Genomic DNA, 23605 nt, shown 5'->3' with positions numbered 1-23605 from the left:
CAAACACACAAAATGGCTTGATATCAGATTAGTTCAGGAAGGGTGGGATTTATTAAATCAGAGTGAAACACCTGTCCAGCTCTGGTCTCAAGTTTGTAGCTCAACCACACTCAGAGTTCCACACTGAGCCGACCGTCCGGTTCCTTTGCGCTGCCTGTCCGGAGTCACCTCCTGAGCTGTCACCTGGGCTGGGTTAAATCTCACCCCAGATAAACGACAGGCAGAGACCCAGCAAGAAAACTCTGAGTAACACTCAAAAAGCCAAGACTTCCCACTTTGCAGAGAAAATGTTACACCTGCAGTGCCCAGAACCAGGAACCTGCCCAGGGTGAAGAGCAAAGAACGGCTCCGCCTCCCAGGAACTCCCAGTGGGAGCTGTTAATGCCTGAGGTGCTGGGCATCCCTGACCACTCCACAGTGCAATCTGAGAGTGAAACAACGTGACAACTGCACAGCAGACAAGAGCAAACACCTCCACCTACCTCTTCTAAGCTGTGGAGCGAAGAGGCAGATACTGCTCGAGACGCGAGGGGGTGAAATGGCTCCTGACCGACCGCGTGCTGATGGTTCTGGATTTGTATAAAAGGGTTTTGCTGCGACCTGTGGGGCAGTGGAGGTATCCCATAGTGAAAGCCCTGCCCCATAAGGTGGTTCTGCTGTAGGTTAGCATAAGTCCAGGATCCATCAGGTTGCAGGTATTTCAAGGGAGATGGGGTTATATGTTCGGATGGCATTGAGAAAGGGGGGTTGTATATTTGGGGTAAATGCTGCTGAAATGCTGGGTTACTGGGCAGTTCAATGTCTCTGTTGTTTTCAGTGAAGGTGGGGAAGTGAGCACTGTGGTTGGAGTTGCAGGAAGGAGAAGGGAGTGCTGGTGGGCTCCGGGGCTGCACTTGTCTGTATTGCAACAGTCTCGACTGAGGGGGGGGCATCTCGGCCAAGTCCCGACTTTCACCTGGATCACGGTGGGACAGTTCTCGGAGCAAATCCTGGAATCTGCATCGACAGAATAAATGGATCAAGAAAAAAAAAAAAGAAAAAAAAAAGTTTTGCTGAAATCCCACTCTTTTTTGAGGCGGAAAAAACTCAAAAGCACAAACCACTGCACTTAAATATTCTCATCTTTGGGCTTACTGACCCCTAACTTCAAAGGATGGGACTGAGCAATCAGAAATCAGGCACGAGAGGATTAATTGGATGAAATACCCACCTGAATCATCTCAAAGTTTTAATAACTCATGAGATTTCCTTTTCGGCCAGAAGAATCAATTTTTTGTTATCCCTTAAGAGACAACTAAGGGAAGGATTTCCTGCTTTACTACACAGGGTAAAAAGTTCACATAGTTAAGGAAAATTTTAACCCCTTACAAGCCAAAAGCCAGAACAATCAGGGATTCCCCTCGCTTGCACAATATACCTTCAAACTTCCTCAAAAGGTCAAGAATATTCAATTCAGCACTTCAAAGAGTCAGATAAGAGGGCATTTAGATGCTTTACCATGGCTCTAACAACCCAGATGGAAAGGAAAGCATAGTGGGAGATGACAGTAAACAGAGGCAATTTAAAAATCCAGCCTTTACAATACACATGATCAAAGTTGATGACCACTGGAACCATTTTTCTGTTGACATTCAACCGCTTCCTTTCTTGCCCCCTAATGCTCCATCTCAAATACAAGCATTTTTTTGCTTTTAAAAGCAAAGGGTTTTTGAAAAGAAAAATTTAGGTTTCACTGGGGAGCAATGTTTGGGGAGGGGTTGGTTTGTTTGCTTTCCAGCACATAAATCTGAGACTTGCGACTTAAAATTGAAGAATTTACAACTTAAAGAGGCCTTAACTACACTCAGACACCTCTTTTATAAAAACACGAGGTTGTTGCTCTCTACCCATTCCTTACTCCATAAACACAACACTGAAAAGCTCCACGAAAATATTTTTCCACTGCAGCTTTACTACCCAATATACTAACAGAACAAAGCATAACACATAATAAAAGCACAGTTGTAAGTCAGCCTGCCAACTATTTTAACCTTCATAATAACAGCAGCAAAAAGCAATACCTTTAAGTGCCTTGCACTTGATCACAGTGTTACAGATAGGTGCCCACTGCTCAATTTTACACAAGCTCTGATGACTCAGTAAACAAATACCTTGAATATGTTGCCTCTGTTTCATCTTCTGTATTACTGGCAAGTTTCCAGTTTGCCCTAACTTGCTGCTGTTGATGTAATCCAATTGGTTGCTGAGGAAGATGTGGTAGATGAGGATGGTGATGGTGTTGATATGGAATAGTGCCTTGACTGAGATAGGCATTATGTTCATTCCATTGCTGTAACCTGGCTTGTTGTTGCTGCCTTATTGTTTCCAAAGCTACATTTCCATGCATACGATCTACAAAAATAGTTTTAAAAAAAAATTTTATCTAATGCCCTTTTTTAAAGATCTTTATGTCAGAAAAAGAAAAAAAAAAAAAAGAATACTTTTTAAACAGTATATTCCAGGGCCTATTATATACTAACTGCATTGCAGTGTATAACCTGGTTATTTAAATCATATGGAAAATCATATAAACATGAATCTTCTAATAAAGTGCTGAATATTCAAACATGCCTGAAGCAGCAAATTATGCTCAATGACATTACTTATGGAAACTAACCCAACAATGACCCAATTCAGAGCAATATGCCTGAAAAAGGTAAATACCTCCTTCATTTTCACTTCAATGTACTTATAATTGCACACTCTGAATTTAAATAAAGAAAAGTCACCTACCTAAAGTGTCCCCTAAGGGCATTCCTGATGGATTCTCTTCAATGAAGTTGTTCAAGTGGGTTGGCAGAACGGGGTTGTGCTGTGCAAGAGGCCTCAAAGGATTATTGACTTCTTGTAACAGAGGTGGGGGGTGTTGTTCTGAAATCACAGCATCTACAGCAGGAGAATGTGGTCGGTGGGGAATTGGATTATTAAAAAAAGACTGGCTGGGGCCTGCCTGGTAAGCAGGGGAAAGCTGTGAAGGTTGTGGAGGCTGCTGATTCAAATGGTTATGCTGCTGAACTACCTGGCTCTGCTGGGGTGGCATTTGGTTTGCTTGGTCAGGCAAGTGATTTTGCTGCTGACTTAAAAGGTTTTGCTGCTGCTGCTGCTGCAGAGGATACGGCTGCCTGGGGAGCTGGGAGAGGTGCTGGAAGTGGCGGTTGGGAACTGCAAACTGGGAGTGGGGCGGGGTGAGGTGGAGGTTCAGCTGCCTGGGGTTGGGATTCTCTTTGCGGTGGAATTTAGCGTTGGGAAAACCAACACCGGAACGGGACTCGGGGCTCCTCTGCTGAGAACTGGCTTCTAAATCAACCTGCAGAAAAGAGAAGGAAAACTTTTGGAAATCCACATTAAAAACAAACAAACAAACAAACAAAACCATTTCAGTAATGACTAAGCTCATTAAAAGAGAGAATATTAAAAAACAAACACACAAAATCAAATGAACAAATAAACAAACAAACCCAAAACCAAACCACAAACCCAGACAAGAGAAACCCACCTGCTTGGATTCCAGAGGTTTCTTCTCAGGTGTTCGAATTTTACTGATTTCAGGTCCAGCAGCATTTTCACTTTTACCTAAAAACATTTACAAAATCATTTAGTTTCAATAGAAAAATTATTATTTTGGGATTTTTTTTTTTTGCCAGACACAGGAAAATTTAGACTTATTAGTATAGCATTTACAGCACCACAGACACTTAATATCATTTACCTAAATAACACTTTTCCTGTAATCTCTGCACTTTGTTCATTAATCATCACTAAGTAGTTCTTCCAACTTAATTGCAAATAACATCAGCAGTTGTACTGCAGAACAGAGATGGAACAATTATACCCTCAACACCCTCCCCAGCTTCCATTACTTCCTCCTCTGAATCTCACAGTATCTGAGTTATTCTATTTGTAATGGCAAATCTCACATTCTTTACCCAACTCTGTAGATCCCTCCATCAGGGAGAAAAGGGCCAAGGAAGGAAATAAAAATACCCTATTTAAAGGATATTGTAAAGTACAATCATGAAGTAATTTAAAGCACAAAACTCTCAAAACCAGACCAATTTTCACTGCCATTTCAACCACTGACCATTTCGATTTTGTTCGTGCTGCTCCTTTTCCTGATGCTGGAGCTGCTGCTGGCCCATGTTAACTGGAGAGTGATGCCCCAGGCCATAAGGGATAGGAGACCCACGCCCATGTGCCTGTAACAGGTTCATATTATATGCCATAGCTGCTTGATGAGTAATGAGTCGAGGGTCGACTGCAAACCTACCCTGATACCCCGTCCATGGTACCTACACAGTGAAAAAAATAAAAAAAAAATAAGAGAGAGATGCAACCTGTTAGGGTACATTAAAGGCAGAGAAATAACAAGCACACTGATATTAGGTCAAACAACAGTTTTCTGTGCATCAGATGACCTGACACACTCACACACAACTACAGCTGGTGTTGGAAAGGGAGAGCTGTAAGGGCAGCAAAGATTTCGAAGGACAATCCTGGGCAAAAAATTTTGTATCAAAACCCATGGTTTTTTCAGTGGTTTCGAAATTCTGAGAGAAAAGACTGATGGATAAATTTTAGCTCAACAAACTTTAGATTAATCTCTTCTGTAATTAAACAGATGTGGATGAAGGTCAAGAAAATAAAAATCCATTTCTCCTGTAGCTAACGGACACTGGGTTGTGGCTTGGGGGGAAGAACAGAGGGAGAAGGCTCTGACCTGAAGAACAGACCTTTTAGCATCCATTGGTGTGATTTTGTACCACTGAAGGAGCAGCCAGGCCATTCCTCTGCACCCAGGACACACTTAGTGAAGGTACCAGGACTACTGGGAAGTTAACAGGACTACTGGGACAATCCAAGACCCTCCAGAAGTGAGGAATGACAGGGCTGCTCCAAAGTGCCTGTGCTGCATCTGAATTGCACATTTGAAGTAAAATCCACCTCCTGAAAGCAGGTAATAAAAGCCTGGATTTTTTTACAACGGTTTCAGTTTTATTCCTGAAAGGAATGCAAAGGAAGACAGCTCTGGATCAAATTAGTTCAATCTCTCCCTGTAGGGAATTTATTAAAAGGAGGAAAATACATGAATCAGAGGCGAGTGCAGGGAGAGTAATCACCACTCAGGCTGCCAGAGCATCCCTCAGTGATGACAGCACACAACCTCCTCCTGCTTTTACCTTGGCTATGGGAACTGCATTAAACAAAGCAAAGACATCATTTCATCTTACATGAACATAAACACGTTTTACTTCAGTCCCTACTTGTTTCAAGTGTAACAACTTTCACGCTACTCTTTTTTTAAATTACTATTTGCCCTTGAAATGTGCACTTTGAACTTTAGCTTTAGGCTGCTCTTGCATCTGTACAACCTCAAATCATCTCTGAGCCTCTTTTCAAATGTAGCTGTCTCATTAGTACCTCAGCCTTCCCACTTAATTATTTAAAAATCCATCCTCAGGGAAGGTGAGCTCAAAATACTTATTTTTAATACATTTCTTTTGATTGGAAATACATAAAAAATATATTAACCTTGGAACAATAAGGCAGAGCTTTTTAAATTACCTTGGTTTGATATTAATATAATGTGAGCAAGCATGACAAAGATACAGCTGCTGGTCTTCTCATTGCATTTAAATTTACTCATCAAATGCAGATTTCTAGTAAGCTTGGAAAAAGGAAAATTCCTTGGCCTAGCAAAGAAAACCAATTTACAGCTGCCAGCTGATCTAAGACATGCAACTGAAACTACAGCAAGTTCCCTATTCAGCACCCATAACCCAAATTACAACAGAGCATTATTGAAAAAAACCAAGTTAACTGTGTCCCAACATTTAGCATTATGAAAGGAATTAAATACATGTGCATGTGTTTAATTCCATGTCCTTCCCACAGTTTTCAGGAGTTGTGCACGACACAGACACATTACAAGCTTTTGCAGCCTTTGTTCTTTCCTTGCATTTTCCTCCCTGAATATGTGACTGTGAAGGGTAGCAACAAAGCAGAGGCTGCTTCTTTAATTTGTGGCAATTTTGGAGGGACAGTCTGATCTGTAATCCAAAATTCCATGCATAAATGTAGGCTAAAAGACCTGATTAGAGATCTTCATTCTGTTCCCAAATGTCATTAAGGAAAGGGATTGGAGAGGAAACTGGTTCACTACGAGGTTCTGGAAGGGAAAAACATCCCATTATGCTTATTTTTCTTATCACTTCACTTCAGACACCTTGCACTGCAGAATTCCAAAACTGGTAATTTAGACTGTGTGAAGCCAATAAAGAGAAACAAACTGGGGGTGAATCACTGATGTCTCTCTGATGATTAAGAACTGAACTGGGCCAATAATTCAGAGGCAGGTGTCTCGAGTCACGGCACACAGATTCCACTGGTGTGCCTAAAACACACCAAATTACATGAACATGGAATTGCTTTTAGGCTGCCTGGAGTTATTTTGTGCAAGCAAAGCTTTAAAGTCCCTATTTTCTGGTGGTCCTCTGCACTGCCACTCCTAAAGCCAGCAAAGCCCATATATTTGAAGTAAAGTGCTGAATAAACCTGCAATAAATTCACTATCTGATTTTCCCATATATTTTGTGCATACAATAATTGAGGAGAGGGTTGGGGGGAAAACACAAAATTAATTCTTACAGGCAAAGGCACAGACATGACCATATTTCCTCCATAGACAGCAGGTACATAGAGAATACTTGTCCCAGTGTGTGGATCTATCCTTTGAACAGGACTTGGAGATTTCCCCAGGTTGGGGTGAGGTCCCAGAGGAGGAGGGGGAGGAGTAAATGCTCGGATAGGATTTCCAATGAGAACAGAAGGATTGGGCTGAACTGGAAAGAAAGACCAAAAAAAAAAGATATATATACACAAAAAAGTAAGATATATACACAAAAAGAACATGAAGCCACTCTTTCTTTTTTTTTTTCTTTTTTCTTTTCTTCTTCTTTTTTTTTTATCCTGATAGCATCTATCTTTATAAAGCCTGTGTGAAACTCTCTAAGAGCACAGGTCTGATACACCAAGAGAAAGCATTAATCAAATCAAAAATTTGAAGAGGCAGAAAATATGAGTTGAGATACAGAGAAACAGGTATCTGGTAAGTGCATTAATGAGAGAACGTCCCAAACCAATTAAATATGCTGACAGTCAGAGGAGCTGTTAAGCACTGCATCAAAAACTAAAATCACCCTCTTTTCTTTAGCAGGGAAGACAAGCTTTAAATTAATGCTTTTTCAAATTAATAACAAAATTATTCAGCTGTGGCATGCTACCTTGCAAAGCAAGGTAATATTGGTAATATCTGGATATATGACAGCACAATTTAAGTTCAAAGTACCCCATAAAAAAGTGTCTGCAATATAATGTCCAAACCCTTTTAGTGCAAATACACTGGGACAGGGTTTTACAGTATGAATTTCAAATACAGCCATTTTTAAGAGGCCAACAATTATGCTGTGTTAAGGCTCCAAAGTCAGTGCACACAACACCTATAAAGGGAAAGCCTCAGAAATACCAAATGTCCATTTAACAGCCTATAATCTGTTTCCCAGATGCACACAAGAATTAAATGACTTTCAAATAAAGAAAGGACCAGATATTCCATTTATATCAAACTAGTATCAATGTCACTGTAGCCATATCAGTGTGAGCTCAGGAATTCCTCCAGGAGCAGCAGATACTTACCCATTCCATCAGGTGGGAAATGGTCATTCTGGTTGTGATGGTGGACCTTGCCCTTTAAAGGAAAAAAACAATAATTACAATGTTTTGCATTATTATATAAACCAAAGCTGTTTATTCAGGTGAACATTATAATTAAACACAAAACGGAGTTTGAAAGAAGTCAGCCCAACAGTTTATTCTTACACATTCACCTGTCCAGTTCCACCACCTGACACCATGAATTCACAAAGCTGGACATTAAATACCACTAATCCAATTAATCATTACAAGTCTCTCTGGGAAAACTCTCCCAAGGCCTGTTTCCAGATGCAAAGAGGGCTCCAGCAAATATTTTGAGTTTCTTTCCTCACCATTTCATTCTCCACTGTCTCACTTTTTTCAGGAGCAGCATCCAGTACTAACATAATCCTCAGGATTCCTCTGCCATGGCAGCTCTTAGGGGAAGCATGATCCATTTTCCCCTCCAGGTTCCAGCTCAAGAACCTTGAAGACAAAGCAGCTTCTCCCAGTTTTACCCAGGTGTTCACCCAACCTCCTTAGACATTGTCTCCCTGCCCCATCCCATCTATTGGCCTCTGGACTTTTGCTCCTCTGTGACTGCTCCCCAAAAGTAAAATTATAGGAGAGCCAAGAACCACAGTGCTCTGGGGAAACTGTTTTTCCTTGGTGAATTGTACATTAGAAAAGGATTTTAACAGAACTGAGTTATCCCTCCTGCACGCTCATGAGTTTCCAGCATCAACTAATTAGTTAATATTCATAAACTGTGAGCACATATTCAAGTGCCAGTATGCTCTTAAGTCCTTTGCAGGAGAGGAATACTTTACTTAATCTGGACCTAAGTATGTTCACAAGTTTAAAATAAATCTAAAAAGGCTTTGATGCTGCAAAACTTTCCCTGCCCAGGAGATAAGTCTAGGCAGTTTTCCAGCAGTCTGAGCAAATTAGTCAGGGTACAAAGACAGGTTGTTTGACAATGTTGACTCATGCATAAAACAGATTAAAGAACTGGTCCTCGAATTTTCCCCTCATTTTAAACATGAATTATTGAAAAATAAAATAATAATTGCTTTTCACTGCAGCACTTAAAGAAAAGAAGCCTGTTTATTCACCAAACAGAGGAAGGTTCAATCTAAAACCAGAGGAGTTACATGCCTCAATCACTCATGGTCAGCACGAGGCATTTCTGTATCTGTTATGCTGCCACAGTGAAGCTCTAAGTGCAGAAATCTGAAAAACCTCTGTTCTAACCTATCAGACTTGTATTTTATAGGTGTCATATTTTTAAAACTGAAATAGCAAATAGTTACATAAGTTTGTAAGAAGAGCTGTCCTGTTGAACAGGACATGTCACAGTATGAACATATCCCAGGATCAGAATGGTAAATAGAAGTCAACTGGGGCCACCTGTAAGCTGGGGAAGGGAGGTGCTGCCTTTCTTTTATCTTTTTCTTTTCATAATTGTGATGGCTTAATGACTTTATAATAGTCTGTTATTAACTTAATCGTTGCCATTTCTCAAAGATTTTCACCTCAAGGTTCATGTCCCCACCCAAAAAGCCCTAAACCTACACTAGAACTGATGCTGACTGACAACACAGGAGCACAGACACACTCAGTTTGCTCTAAAAACCTGCTCCACCTTTGGAGTATCAAAATCCACGTTACATAAAGGTGCTCAGAGGAAGCTCAGCCCAAGCTTTGGGTGACTGCAGGCAGTTAACAGCTTGTCACTCCTTGGATCCCCCTTTAGTGTTCTCCAGAGATATAACCAGACCTGTGGCCCTCACCGACTGCAGGAGATGTGGAGGATGATGATGCTCCCTGACCTCAGTGCCTGAATCCAGACCAAAAGCTGGAGCAGAGGCAGCAGGAGGGAGGGAGGCAAAGCTGTGAAGTCAGAGCCTAATTCACTGTACGGGAACTACCCCGAGGGAAGCTCTGAGTTCTGAAAACTTTCCTTTTCCACATCATCACCTTCAATAAAGGCTGTCCCTGTCCAACTCTGCTGTTCCCTCCTCACCTCCATGCCCAGCCAAGCCACAGGAACACGGGGGAAGGCAGATGCCCCCAGCCAGCCCGTTCTGTGTTGGCTGGTTTGCCTCTCACAGAGGCAAGACTCAAACATTTTTCCTTCTTTAAAATCTAAACAGCAAGGAGGTTTTTAATGCCCTTACATAAATCCAGGAGCAATTCTGCTGAATAAGAAGGTGCTGTTTGTTCAAAATCACTTTTCACAGCATGTGAAAGACGAGCCCTGCCCTGCACAGATGTCCACAAACTCACCACAAAACACGGTGTCAGAGGCTCTTCTCACTTTTTCGCTACAAAATACACCAGCACTAGGTTTTTAATCTTTCATTTCCAGTGTTAAATATTGTACTTAGGAGGTCTAAAATAAGCAAAGCTAACCATCTGCTTTTAAAACTCGAGCAAAGGGAAATGTATCCCTGCTCACAGCCATATTCTGTGTGTGCCTGGGTGTTACCTGCTTGCTGCACTGCTGGTACTGCACACACTGCCTGGCAATTGTATCCAGGGGGAAGAGATTTTATTTAGAATTATGACACAGGGGGTTTAGACACCTCGGATCTGAAGCTGAAAATACAGTGCTGGCAGTTTGAAAGTGTCTCTTGGCATTCCTGCATCACAAGGGCTCAGTTTACCAACAAATCGAGGGAAAATAAACAGAGCCATCTACTCACAAGATTCTCACTTCCCCCAGCACCCACCCCCCTTTTTTCCCTAAATGTACTATACCTGCATTTTCAAATACCTTCTTTTTATTTCATTTAGGAAACTAAAAGTATTAATAATGACGTTCTGTTAAAGAAAATGCATTCAAGGCTGAGGCACTCAAGAAAAATGGAGAGTGCAGCAGTGGATTTTAAAGATAATGTTGTAATTTCTGGTTTTTCGTAGGCCCAGTGTTTTGACACATGACTAGATGCTTTAGAAATCTGGTGTTTGTTTCAGAAAGTAATGCATCTTGATGAAGAAACCAAATGTTCTCACTTACAAACCTTCTTTAGGGAAGGACTGCCAAAGGGAAGGCTTTCCTTTTTGTATTGTTAAAAAACCTGTCGTAAAAATTTTGTTTCAATGATACAGCCTGCAACACAAATGCAAAGCTATGGGAAATTCATACATTTCTTCCTTCTTGTGCAACTGAGTTCATCACAAAGTTGACAACCTGCATTTCAGCTGCATCTCTAAACACATTTTAATTAAATTATAACTCAAACGAACTACATTTTTACAACTACAACTCAAATAAACTACAAAGAAGCATTAAAATAGAATTAATTACTAATATATCACCCTCCAAGAAAGCTCTAAAATTTAGTGTTGTTCCTTATCATCCTAAGGAAGCCACATATTTTCATCACTTCTTCACCTGCTTTTATAAAGCAGCTGATGAAATTACCACTCAGAGGTAATTTCATATCTCTGCCCTCTTGATGCTGCTGAAATCTGGTCTTGTGAAGGACATTATTACGGAGCCAATCTGTGCAAGATACTGCTTTACAATATATTTCTAATTACATCAAAAAATTACCTGACGTAATACAAGTCCCCGAATTTTAAATGTGATTTTTAAATCAAACCAAATCCCTTTTGCCCATTGTTTTGTTGTTTCCTTATACTCCTCTTGCCTGTTGTTTCTTTGGGGTACAGGCAGAGCACGAGGTGCCTGTGACAGGGATCGGCTCTCGGTCAGAGGGTTTAATTTGGTTTATCTAAACCCTGAGGTTGAAGTTTACCACTGAACAAACCAGAGTGACCCAAGGTGTATGTTTTAGTAAGGAAACAGGACTTGGACACCCCTAAATGCTGTATTATAATACAAGTCTGGAGCCTTCACCTGAAAACGCTGCGGATCGCTCGCAGATCGCTCCAGAATTCACACTCGTTTCTGATTGCATTGATGCAATTTTAAAACAAACAACCTGTTCCATAAACCTTTCCTGTCATTTCTCTGCATTCACTTCCCCTTCTGACAATTCCATGGCTGGGAATGCTTTACCTTTGGAGGGGACTGCTGCTGCTTGGTGGGATTGGCCGAGTGCTGATGCCGCAGAGCTCGGGGGATGAACTCGGGAGCCAGAGGGTTCAACACGTAGGTTTTCTTCAACTCCAAAGCCTCCAACTGAGCTTTGATCTGCTCAAACGTGATCCCATGAAGACTTTCATTCTCATGGCACAGGGCAATGAACCTTTCCCAGAATTTCCTATGGAAACAATTCAGAAACAGTGGGTAAGACTCAATGGCTGTCGTGAAAATTAAAACAGACTCAACAGAACTGTGGCATTTTTATTCTTTGTAGATGCTCATTTTATACCCCAAGGCACCCACCCTGCAACCCCACAGCACAATGTAAAGCTCCCCAGTTATTTAAAATGCACACACAGGTCTGTCCATGGTGTCAGAGCAAAGCACTGGGTGTGTATCATTTCCAATATTAATGTCATGGACAGGTCCAACCGGGGATTTTTTCCTATAAAACCAACAATGCTTAAAATTTTGAAAAGCATATGATTTAAGGAACTTGTTAAGACTGAAATAGTCATGGGGATTATACAGATTCTCAGTCCCAGATGATGTCAAATATATTCTCTGAATTAAGGCAGATCATTCAGTGTAACAAACACCAAAGGTGAGATATTCCCTCAAAACTGCTCTTGTCAAACACTTCAGAGGCACGTGAAGATTAATATTTGGGAGTATCTAGAGATCCTTTGAGATCCTCTGGTGGAAAACAAATAAAACCATAAATTTTATTGTGTGTCAGATTTTTCTATAACATATAGAAGTAATTTTGAACCAGAAAGACAACCAGCAGACGACACACGTCTCCTCTATGAAAATTCTGCTTCCAGCTTTTTGGAGGGGTTATTTAAACCATGTAATAAAAGAACATTCTTCCCTGCCTTCTCCTTTCTCATGACACATTTTTCTACTGCTTATAAAGTCTTTATATTGTTAACATCCACAGCAAGATCTCTACAAACTCTTTACACTTATTTTATTTTTTCTTTAACCTCAAAGAACTTCTTGGGTGAAGTCATTGAAGCTTAAAAGATATTTAAATAAGGTCTGAAGATGTCACTTTAAAAAAAAAAACAAACCTGACTGAGCTGTCTCTTTCAAAAAAATCAAGAATAATGAAAGTTAGTGAAAAAGAGTATTAAAAGACAATGATCTTAAAAGTGTGCTTGATTATAACTCATGCTTGTTCACCCTTCAGTAATAAGGCCTGGCCTGTAAGCAAACACTGTTATTTCCCCAAAACCTGTAAAATGGGAGATTGCTGCACACTGATTTTAACAGCAGTGTCACATTTTGCTGAGTAGCTGACTTTGTGGAAAAGAACAAATGTCTGTCTTGCAGGAATTCTGTAATGCTCCTGATATATTTAAGAATTCCAAATAGTTCTCCCCAAAAGCCCATCTTCTGTTGTGATTTTACAGAGGTAAGAAATGCTCTTTTAAAATTCACGATGCAAGATGGCCCTTTTTGTGCATTTTGCTCTAAGGCAAACAGATCTTGCAAGGTTTTAAGTGAGGATTAAAACCCAAAATTAAATACTTCAGTGGGATGCTTTAATGATGGAATTCCCTCTGATTAATCAACTCAGTCACCAAACCAAGCACCACAAATCCACTGAGACTCATCCACTTTTGCTCAGGATGCCCCAAGCAGTCTCTGCACACATGGAACACTTTGGGCTGTACATGGAACACTTGTACTGGGGTGTAAGAACAGAGAATAAAACGCTGCAGCCTCTCGGTGTGCTCGGCAGTTTAAAGGAGGTTTCTGCCAAAACAGCCCTGTCTGGTCCGGTTGGAGCACAGAGGAACAGAATGATCACCCTGGGCACACTTCACAAAGCTCTCCCCAACCATCATTACAGTCCTGACTCATTTTGACAGGTATTAGAATATTTATAAAATTCGAGTACACTCTCAACTTTTTTGAGGTCTGTTTTTCCTAACGAAATGTCACTTCTTTCAGACTTCTATAGTCCTGTTGTACTAAAAAAGAACCCTCTTCCCAGCATTCTGCCTGAGCCCCTCCAGCACTATTTTCAAAGAGTGAATGTTCAATTATTCAGTGAAACAAGACAATGGTGTATTACAGAGAAAGCTCGAGCTACATCTTAATAAAGTTTCAGTGCCCCTTGTTTCCTAATTATCTTTTTGTTTTATAATTTGGAACAGCTATACATATATAAACAGCTGCTGGTCTTCAAAATGCAAACTCAATGCTTAACTGCCAAGCCTGTAATTCATTTACCTGCTGACAGTCTGTATTTTTATTTTATTAAGTTTTTGCATGCCCCATTTCAGGTATTTTGAAGGAGCATTCAGGAGGCACAGGGGCTCTTTCTCATCAGTTCATTACATAAACCAGCTCATGGCTAAAAAACCCAACCAGGTAAAGGGAAAAGTGAACTAAACCCACAACCATTACTTCTCTGTCAATAATATGTTCTGAGCCATTCAGAGCAGATCTCTGTGTTCAGGTACAGATCCCCCTGACGTGGTCCCAGCAGGTAAGTGGTTAAATTCAGATTCTGTGTCATAAATGCAGTAAACACAGATTTGGGTTCCATTTGGCTTCTTCACTTCTAATCCTTGAAAACCACATTCCTTTTCAAGACAGTAGAATACTGCTCAGGAAAGTAGAACACAACAGAGATGTAACAACTGACTAACACGTATTTTTAGCTTTATTTTAATAATGTAGTTAGTGCAGTGTTTCCTCTCTTCGAGAAATCAGCTGCAGGGTTTATCTCTGATCATCTCAAAATCTCAGCTCCTCCACTGGAAAAAAAAAAACCTTTGAAGAACAAGAACCTGGTCTCCTTAACATCAGTGTTTACACATCTCAGCATTTTCCACTTTTATTCATTTAGGCCTATAAAAAGTCAATTCACTCAAACCTTACCGAGTTTTTTCCAGGTGTCATGAAGACATATCAAAACATAAATAAGGTTTTTAAAGTCTTCTACCACCCTACAACTGGCATAATATACAACTTTAAAATAGCATGTCACATCACAATTTTTAAACTCCAAATTATCCATTACTTTTATTTATGTATAAAATTTTAACAGGTGTACAAAAGAACCTCTACTGGAAAGTAAAATGAAGCATCTTCAATTGTTACTGTCAAGTGAAAATCCAAGCAACTATAAATACACGAAAAGCCAGTTTATCATTTTACTAAATCCATCACAGATAAACACATTTTCTAGTACCCTCAGCCCTGATTAACCAAGGAACATCCATAAAGTACCTGCATCTTCCAATGGAACACAAAGCAATAGGGTCTCCCACCACAGCTACCAAGGATTGTGCTCTTGTAATGGCAGTGTTGAGAAGTTTGTAATTGGACAGAAAACCATAATCCAAGTCTTCTGTTGAATCCTCCAGTAACTGCTCTTTCCTTTTAATTGGGGTTTGCTTATGTTTGCACGTGTGCCGTGTTCGTACTGTGCTGAGAAACAAAACTCTGAACTGTTTTCCTAAAAGGAGACAAAAAACAAACGTCTGAGATAATTGTTGCTGTTTCTGCTCTTACCACAACCAGAACACAGCACTTGCCAGCCACGTTTCACACCTAGATATTCTGAACTGAGAGCTACCCTTCCCATGAAGAGCTTTATGCAAGAATAATAAGATTTGAAAATTTTAAAAGATGCACTATAAATAGCACATTCCATTACAAGAATATTTCCTCTTTAAAAAACTTATTTTTCACCTCGATATTAATCACTCCAGAACTTTCTGAAATGTTCATTATCTTCACAACATTGCCAGGCAGCCAATAACAAACCTTGAACTTATTTATTCTACCTTAAGTAAAAGTTCTGGACATTCTTGATTGGTATTTTAAAATTTCTCAACTATACCAATATCAACCATGAAAAAACAGAGCCCACACCACTCACTGTCACTCAGTTACTTTATTATTATCTGCCTTTGTTTATCACTGACTAAAAGTGCAACCTAGCAACAGGCTATGCCTACACAAAATTCTTATTATCAATGTGATTCCAGGAAGAAATACCTAAATTTCTCTCAGGTTTTTTACAGTTTATTCCACAGATGAAAAAAAAAAATCAGTAAAACATTTTGAGGCTAAAGCCTCGTTACATTTTCACTTGGAACCCTGGCTGTCCCCTTATGTTAAAAATCAATCAGTTCTCACATTTTTCACTCAATTTATTTTTTTTAAGCAAGCCTGAACTTCATTTTGAGAACACACAATCTCACACACCCGAGTTTATTGCTCTGGTAGTCGGGGCTGCAACACCACCTGTGTCACAGCTCGCCCGTTTCCATCGATTGACGGTAATTTCATTAAGTCTTATTTAACTTCACCCCTCCCATTCTTCACTTCCTCAGCCCGTTTTTGGGGCACAGAGCTGTTGCTCACCCTGAACATTGAGCACTCTCTCCACACTGACATCTGAGAGCCTTTTTTTCCTCAGTTCAGCCCGAATCCTGAACACTTGATCGGCGTAAGGCGTCACCACCCCGATGCTGCCGTCGTCCAACTTGCCCCAGGCAACAGGCCACTTCCTTCTTAATTCTTCAACACGCTCCACTACTTCAAACACCTGAAAAGAAAAGGCAGAATTCATGAAAGGATGATCCATTCTTTGATATGGAAAGAGAACTCGAATTTTAAAGCTCTAAAGCTTATTTTTGTAATATATGACACAGTATTACAAAAGCAATAATGTTATTGCATTCTAGGGTGATACTCTAAAATACCATGAATTAAACCAATGTATTTACTATACCCTATCTTTTTGTTATCTTAAAATGTCATCTTTAAAGTAAAAACTTGGATATTATAATCTGAATTTTCATTCCTATGAAAATGTCGAGTAGGACCTGTCTTGCCACACTTGATCCAATTTCCATAAGTAAATGTATTGCCTAAATAGAGATTATTTGATTTTTATTCTGGATTTTATATATGTCATCTTAGAGATTGGTAACTCTGGAAAGAGAGTCCATATACCAGAACACAATCACTTCCCATTCCAAAGGGTATCACTGGGAATTCCAGATTATTCAACAACTGCCAGTTCATCTTGATAAAAGACTATGAAATGTGCTACTGAGAAGACTAAGGAGTAATAAAACCTGAGAACCTCCTCCTGTGAGGAGACAGGCTCAAAGTAACCTCCTGCTACAGCAGCTCATTTCAACACACCAAACAGAGGTACTGCACTCCAGGAGTTGCTTTTCTTTTGGTTTTTGTTTTAAATTTACATTCAATGTGTCATTCAATAAATATTTCTCCAGCTATTTAAAGCACGAGAATTGATGATGCAGTTCTCCTACAGCATCACAAAAGTAAGCTCAGCCTCTTGAAAAAAAAAAAATTCTCTTCATCCTTAAAAAGTCACAAATAGTTTATTTTGGGTAATTTTAGAAGGCAGTGAAAATGTGGCTGTCTCAGAGCAAGACCTGAATATAACTTTTGGCAACATAAACTGTATTTAAAAGCCAGTTCTACTGACAAAGGACATTAGAATAAACTTTGATATCTATAAAAACCACAGCACAATGGTCTTTTGTAGTAATGATCTTTTGTAGGTATTCTGGCAAGCTTCTCTGAAAGCATAAAGCTCCTGGGTATGAATTTAGAATTAACACCACACAGGGAAATTTCAGAACTACGACCAAAAAGGGAAAGTGCATTTTCCAGATTAATTCTTAATACAGGCACCAATGAACCATGAGATGCCCCAATGCAAACAGCCATTAAGGGTCAAACAGAAAAAATCTCCCTCATCATCTAATTTCAGTTTTTCCTGTTGGTGTTTCAGCAGCCCTTGTCCTTCATTTCTGCCCGTGGCTGTTAATGACTCACAGTTTTCAGACTGTTACTTGGTCACTGAAGATATTTTTAGGTCTTTTACAACTTTTTTAAATGGCAAAGTAATCCAAGTAAGATTAATGAAAGTGGTCAGGTGCCTTCAGGTTTTTTTTCAGTGCTGTGTCCAGAAGTCACTGAAGCTTTTTATTTCAGTAGATATTTTAATACATCAAAGAATGCCTAAAAAGTGCTTCATAACAACAACAAACAGGTTTAAAATTGTGCATCAGATGAACCACACCATGACCAACAAGGGGAAAACACAGCTCAGTAGTCCTTCATAACAAGCACTGCTGCTCAACTGCAGCCCAACAAGTTAAAACTCCTCCTAGGCTTAAGAAAATTCATGATATTTCTATGATTTTCTCTCCCTCCCCTAACTAGAGGTGACTGGAAAAAGGCATCTTCCACTACAGAAAGTATTAACAAGTCAGGGGTGGGACGTGGGTGCTGCTCACGTGTTTGTTGGTTGGTTGATTTGGTGGGTTTGGGTTGGGGTTTTTTTAAATGCAAAGGAAGACATGAGATGGAAAGTAATTTTTGAAGACCACAAATAAATCTATATGAAACAAACATATTGAGAAGAAGTTCTCACCTAAAAAAGTCTCATCTACCCATGATCAGTGAGACACACTGATCCTAAACATATTAAAGCAAATGTGAAATGTTACTCCAGAGGAGTCTTATCTGAGTGGGAACATTTCTACAACAGTCAAAGAAATCTGAGTTTTACTTCAACCTGCAGTTACTCTCAGTTGCTAAGATACATCCATCAGAATGCCACACAAATTATGTGGAAAGACATGCTGAAGAATGAGCCTGAGAGAACGTTATGCAGCTTACAATTTGCAAAGAAAAAAAGAAGAGAAATTAGTAGAAATGTTTACTACCACTGCAATTTTCACTACATCATGTTTAGCAAACTCCACAGTTTATGTCTTCTACCTACACTGAGCACAAACCAGTAAATTTGGGGGGAGCTTTAAGAGAACAATCAAGAATAAAGCCAAAGGAGAGTTACCTCTGCATTGTTGTAAAAAGCTGTACTATTTTTCTCTTGCACATCCTCTCCACGTGCTGTGAAGAAAGTCAGAGGGTAGAAGTCTTTGTGTGCTGGCTGTTTTCCACTTGCCATCAATTTGCCTTCATAGAAAAGTTCAGATGTGTAACTGTAACAAGGCAAAACAGGATAAAATGTGGAGTCTACATGTGAGCTCACTGACAAAAATATGCAAATCTCACTGATAAAATATGCAACCACAAAATACTTCATAAGGAAAACAGAACCACTAATTACTATTCAGCATCTTCAAGTGATTTCTCTGAACTGATATTTCCATACTACAGACAGAGCAGAAGGCACTAAAAATATGCTTTTCCAACACTTTTTCTACAAAGGCCGTTCTTCCTTCTAATCGAAAGCTTGACAAAGTTATGAACATTCTCACTCATGTTTCACTCAGAAGTTCTGGTGGCTGGAAACTGGGCAGAGAGAACACTTGGTGTCTGGCACTGGTTATTCCCCAGGCTGGTTGGATGATGAGCCTGCTCACATCAGTTAAGAGTTATTAAACTTGGAAGATAAATTTACTACAGATTTCATGTGTGCTGAGCACGACACAAGCCAAGTGTTGAGCTTTCAAGCAACCTTTTCCTCTGTGACTTCTACTCCAGGCCAATCTGTGTTGCCAGACATCAGAAACACAACCAGAACACGGTTCCTCTGCTGGCAGCAGCCATTCCAGAGCTGGCTGATTGAAAAAGAAACGAGGCAAGGACCACTTTCATGGTGCCTTCACCAGGAGGGAAGAAGGCAAACTGAATGCAACGAGACGAAAAGGCAGCAAGAAGAGATTGCAGTTTGCTATAAATCCTCTATACTGCAGGCACAGTTGGGCTAAACTAATGTACTGTCTTCCAGTAATCAGTGAATTTAACTTTTCAATGCTCAGCATCCAACCTCAATGTTCTCTGGACATCACTCAGTGGATGCAGGAACCTGAACACAGCCTGACATGAAGACAACCAAAGCAGGACCCTGTGCAGTTGGGGGGTCCACTGAGCTCTTCCAGGATTCCAGCTGTTGTAGCTTAAGATGGAAGTAGCTGGTCATGGAAAAGCCAAAGAAACTTGTCTGCTACCAAAGCACCATCAAACAACTGCAGCCCACCCCTGACCTGACCTGGCTTACCCTGGACAACCCTGGATGGAGCTGCAGTCAGTCCACTGCTGCCTATCAGCAAAATTAACAATTTCTTCTGCAAATTAGCTCTTGGTAATGAGATCTCATTAAAGAACAAAACTATTTCTACACAGACTGTTTTTTCCAATTACAGCTCCAAAGTCAGGCTGAACTAATGGCTTGTTCTTCCCTTAATTTCTCATGGTGTCTCTATTTCAGTGAGGTTGGGATGATTAATGAGCCCTCCATGAACCATCTTCCCACACTTACTTCTGTCTTAAGTGCCATGGTCCCATTTGTCAGGAGAAATTTCACTTTTTACAAAAAAGTGGACCTGAGACATCTAAAGGGACCACCCTGAGAGAGTTCAGCTGCCTTCACTTCCCACAGCAATCCTTCCTGGTGGGACTGGGCACACTGGACTCTTCCCAGCCCAGCCCTGGGGGTGTTCCTGCAGTCCTTACCTTGTTGTTCAGCACAGTGGATCCTTCTAGGAACTCACTGTCTGAACTCCAAGTGCTGAAGTGAATTTTCATCATCTTTCTGAGGCAAATTTCATGGAAGTGATCTCTAAACAAAAGCTGAAACAATCCCTTCCTTTTCAAATGCTCTCTCATTTCAAACTCACAGTTCCAAGAAGTGTGTAAGAAATTAAGCATTACTGAGTCTATAATTACAAAGTCCATAAAGTGAAGACAGATCAAGCTGTGCAAGGAAATATTTTACATTCTCACTTTTGATTCCCCAGAGCACTTAAATATTTCTGCTTTTGCTTTGAACACAGTGATAACCTAATTAGTATGACTGGATACCAACACAATATTCCTCAGTACATATTTGAGCCAGGATTTAAACTTTAGCATTTTTCCCCATGACTGCACTTATTCTTTCTAGCACAGTTCATGGATGAGCTCATTACACTAGCAGCCATTAGTTTATCATAGCATAAAAATGCAAACCCACTGATTAATGTGTCTTGAAAGAAGTAATAGAAGATGTCAACAGTAAAGAGACACGCTCAAAATGTGACCTATTTTTTTCTGTTCACAGTTGCATATCCATATGTTCCTTACACTGCCCACAGCCTACAATTCCAAGATAATCCACCCCAGTAAATCTAAAATTCTGAAATGGCTCAAAGAAACACAGACCCTACATAATATGCTGCCTAATGTTTAAAAAGGGCAAGTTAGCTCTGCTTTGGCTTAGTGGGCAAGTCTTGCAGCCAAAGCATCCCCACCTGAACGAGGGGTCTGTCCCACCACCAAGTGGCACAGACCACTGGCAGCTGTTCTAGGAGAGCAAATTTCACCCCCCAATTAAGATTTCCTTAGAGAGACACTTCAGCTGTGCTTGGCTGTTCCTTGGTTCACTCACACCAGTCAGAGAAGCACGTGATACAGTGAAAAAGTTCACACCTACTTGATGATTGCTTCATGGGAGCGATAGTTCTCACACAGCAGGATCCGGCACGGGAATTCCGCGGGGTAGTGCTCGTAGAGCCGGTCCAGCAAGGAGACATGAAGGTTCCTTTCCCTGGCAAATTCACTGTAGACAAAAGGACTGAGCTGTAATAGACACACACACACAAAGAAAATGTAACTAAGGATGTGGACTCGGAATTTCATGCTCCCAACATAAGAATTTTTGCATCAAACAAAAAAAAATGAAACTTTATTTTTACTGCACATTCAGAGTTGGAAGACACAGATCAAGGCTATTCCAGAAAAATGCCCATTCCTACTACAAAAATGACAAAAGACCAGCATGGTCTTAAAAGAACAATAAAACATTCAATAACTAAGCAAAGAGAAGAGCCCTTATGTCTACTCTAATGACATTCCACCACTGCTCTGATAACCTCTTTACAATTAAGCTACTACCACAAATAGCACAGATCAGAAAATAAAGAAATTTTAACACAATTAAAAAAGTTAAATAGAATGTTTTTGAAAAAAAACCAAAAACCCAAGTGACCCAGTTACTGTTACACTAAACTACTTCTGGGCTTGTTCAACAATAAAACCACTATCTATCAGAGCAGGAGAAACAGAACCAAAGATGATGAACAAGAAGTTTTTAAAATAAAATTTCAAAATGTAGAAATAAAGCCAATCTGTTTTGACATTCTGAATACATGTGATTCAGATTCTGACCTTGAGTTTCACTTGAGCTAAATATTAAGTTTTTGAGATTTAAATACTGGATACCTGAGCTGATTATCTTCTGTAAGAAGATATAGAGACAAACAGGCCAAAACTTCATCCACCCAGCTGGGTTTAGGAGATTGAGCCTGAAGTTGTAAGATTTTCAACACCTTGGAAAGCACTTTTGAGATCTATATTTAAAAAGCACTCCCCCAGTCCTCGGGATTACCAATATCATGACTTGAAATGATCCAGCAGGATTAAATCACAGGTGGCAACACCACTCTGAGGTTGTTACTGTACCAAAGCAAACATCCACTCCTTTGCTACTGTGAAATGTCAAAGAGAATTGAAGCCAAATCTATGAAACCAAATAAATCTGGCCTAAAAATCAATAAAGCAAGGAAAGCTGACTTTTCCAAGCATGCTTTCTCATGCCTACAGGCTGCAAAATGACAGCCATAATCAGTGTTTTAAACTCTGTAAACCAAGCAGCTCCCACATAAAGGCACTGGCTACTTTCACTTTCCTATTTCCTTCCTGTTCAAATCCTCACCAGACTACGATGCTTCTAATAAAAATGTAAAAGAAGTTGTCTAAATCATAATAAAGATACTCCATAGTCTTGAATTCCTTCAAAAACCAACAGGGAACAGCAGTCATAAACCCCTGCCTGGAATAACCACCCCTGTATCTTATCCAAATAACATCCTTTGAATTCTCCTTGGATTCCCCATCTATTATAGGATTTGGAGCAGATAAATAACTTAAATATATAAATATGAATGCAATATATATATATGCACTTCATACTCAAAAATTCCACAGCTCTTACCTGCATATGGTCTCCAGCCAAGACAATCCTTGTGTTTTTATTAGCTAATGCCAGAGGCATAATAGTTTCACACTCCATAGCTTGAGCAGCTTCATCTAACAGAATGTGTGTAAAAAACCCTGTAAAACAGAGATATCAGCAAATAAATGAATTTGAAATATGATAAAATAAACACTGATAACCAAAACACGAAATTGAACTTAACCTTCTGTATTCTGATAGTACCCAAAAAAAAATAACAAAACAAATAAAAAAAAATTGAACTTAATGTTCTGTATTCTGACAGTATCCAAAACTTGAAGGAAAAAAAATGGCTTACACAGATTAATTTCTAGTAACTACAAGTAACCACACAAACAATTCTCAAACCCATCCAGTGACCAAGAGTGGTCACCTGATTGCCAGTGACATTGGCAGGAGCCCCCAGATCTGCCCATTTCTTCTGACAGACATGAAATTAAACACATGTTTTATCTGAGCCCTCCTTACACCAAGAGGAAATGTCTCTTGGCAAACCTCCCTCAGGAGTTTTCTCAAATCTGAAAGTCTTTTCAGCACCATGAGACTTGAAGAGCTTTGGACAATGACAATGACAAGGACTTCCTCGTGTACTTGAGTCCTATTAACTATATTTTATATACTAAATTTCCCATTAAAATTGCACACATACCTGGGCACTTTGCTGGTTATGGGCTTAAAGGAATGTTGGGGGGGAAAAAAGGAACAGAAGTTGAAGGAAAATTTCAATTCAATCTTATGACAACACTGGACCAAGGGTTTTGGTGGGTGGGTGGGATTCTATGCAC

At 39.9% G+C, this 23605-nt stretch overlaps 1 protein-coding gene across 3 annotated transcripts in view; it reads right to left on the bottom strand.

The window, feature by feature from the left end:
* HELZ (helicase with zinc finger) overlaps window positions 1-23605 on the bottom strand; it is an 83411-nt gene that overhangs the window by 6461 nt on the left and 53345 nt on the right. For all 3 annotated transcript variants that reach the window (XM_064676433.1, XM_064676434.1, XM_064676435.1), the window contains 13 exons: window positions 22800-22918; window positions 21240-21385; window positions 18657-18804; window positions 16178-16361; window positions 15035-15263; window positions 11759-11963; window positions 7732-7783; window positions 6685-6878; window positions 4121-4328; window positions 3536-3612; window positions 2773-3346; window positions 2151-2391; window positions 483-996 (listed from right to left, as the gene is read on the bottom strand). In XM_064676433.1, coding sequence (XP_064532503.1) covers window positions 483-996; window positions 2151-2391; window positions 2773-3346; window positions 3536-3612; window positions 4121-4328; window positions 6685-6878; window positions 7732-7783; window positions 11759-11963; window positions 15035-15263; window positions 16178-16361; window positions 18657-18804; window positions 21240-21385; window positions 22800-22918 — 2891 coding nt within the window. The remainder of the gene's footprint in view (window positions 1-482; window positions 997-2150; window positions 2392-2772; window positions 3347-3535; window positions 3613-4120; window positions 4329-6684; window positions 6879-7731; window positions 7784-11758; window positions 11964-15034; window positions 15264-16177; window positions 16362-18656; window positions 18805-21239; window positions 21386-22799; window positions 22919-23605) is intronic.

Source organism: Pseudopipra pipra, chromosome 19 (assembly GCF_036250125.1).
Source record: "Pseudopipra pipra isolate bDixPip1 chromosome 19, bDixPip1.hap1, whole genome shotgun sequence".
Classification (NCBI taxonomy): Eukaryota; Metazoa; Chordata; class Aves; order Passeriformes; family Pipridae; genus Pseudopipra; species Pseudopipra pipra.
The sequence above is the reverse complement of the archived record's forward strand: the minus strand, read 5'-3'. Positions and strand labels throughout refer to the sequence as shown.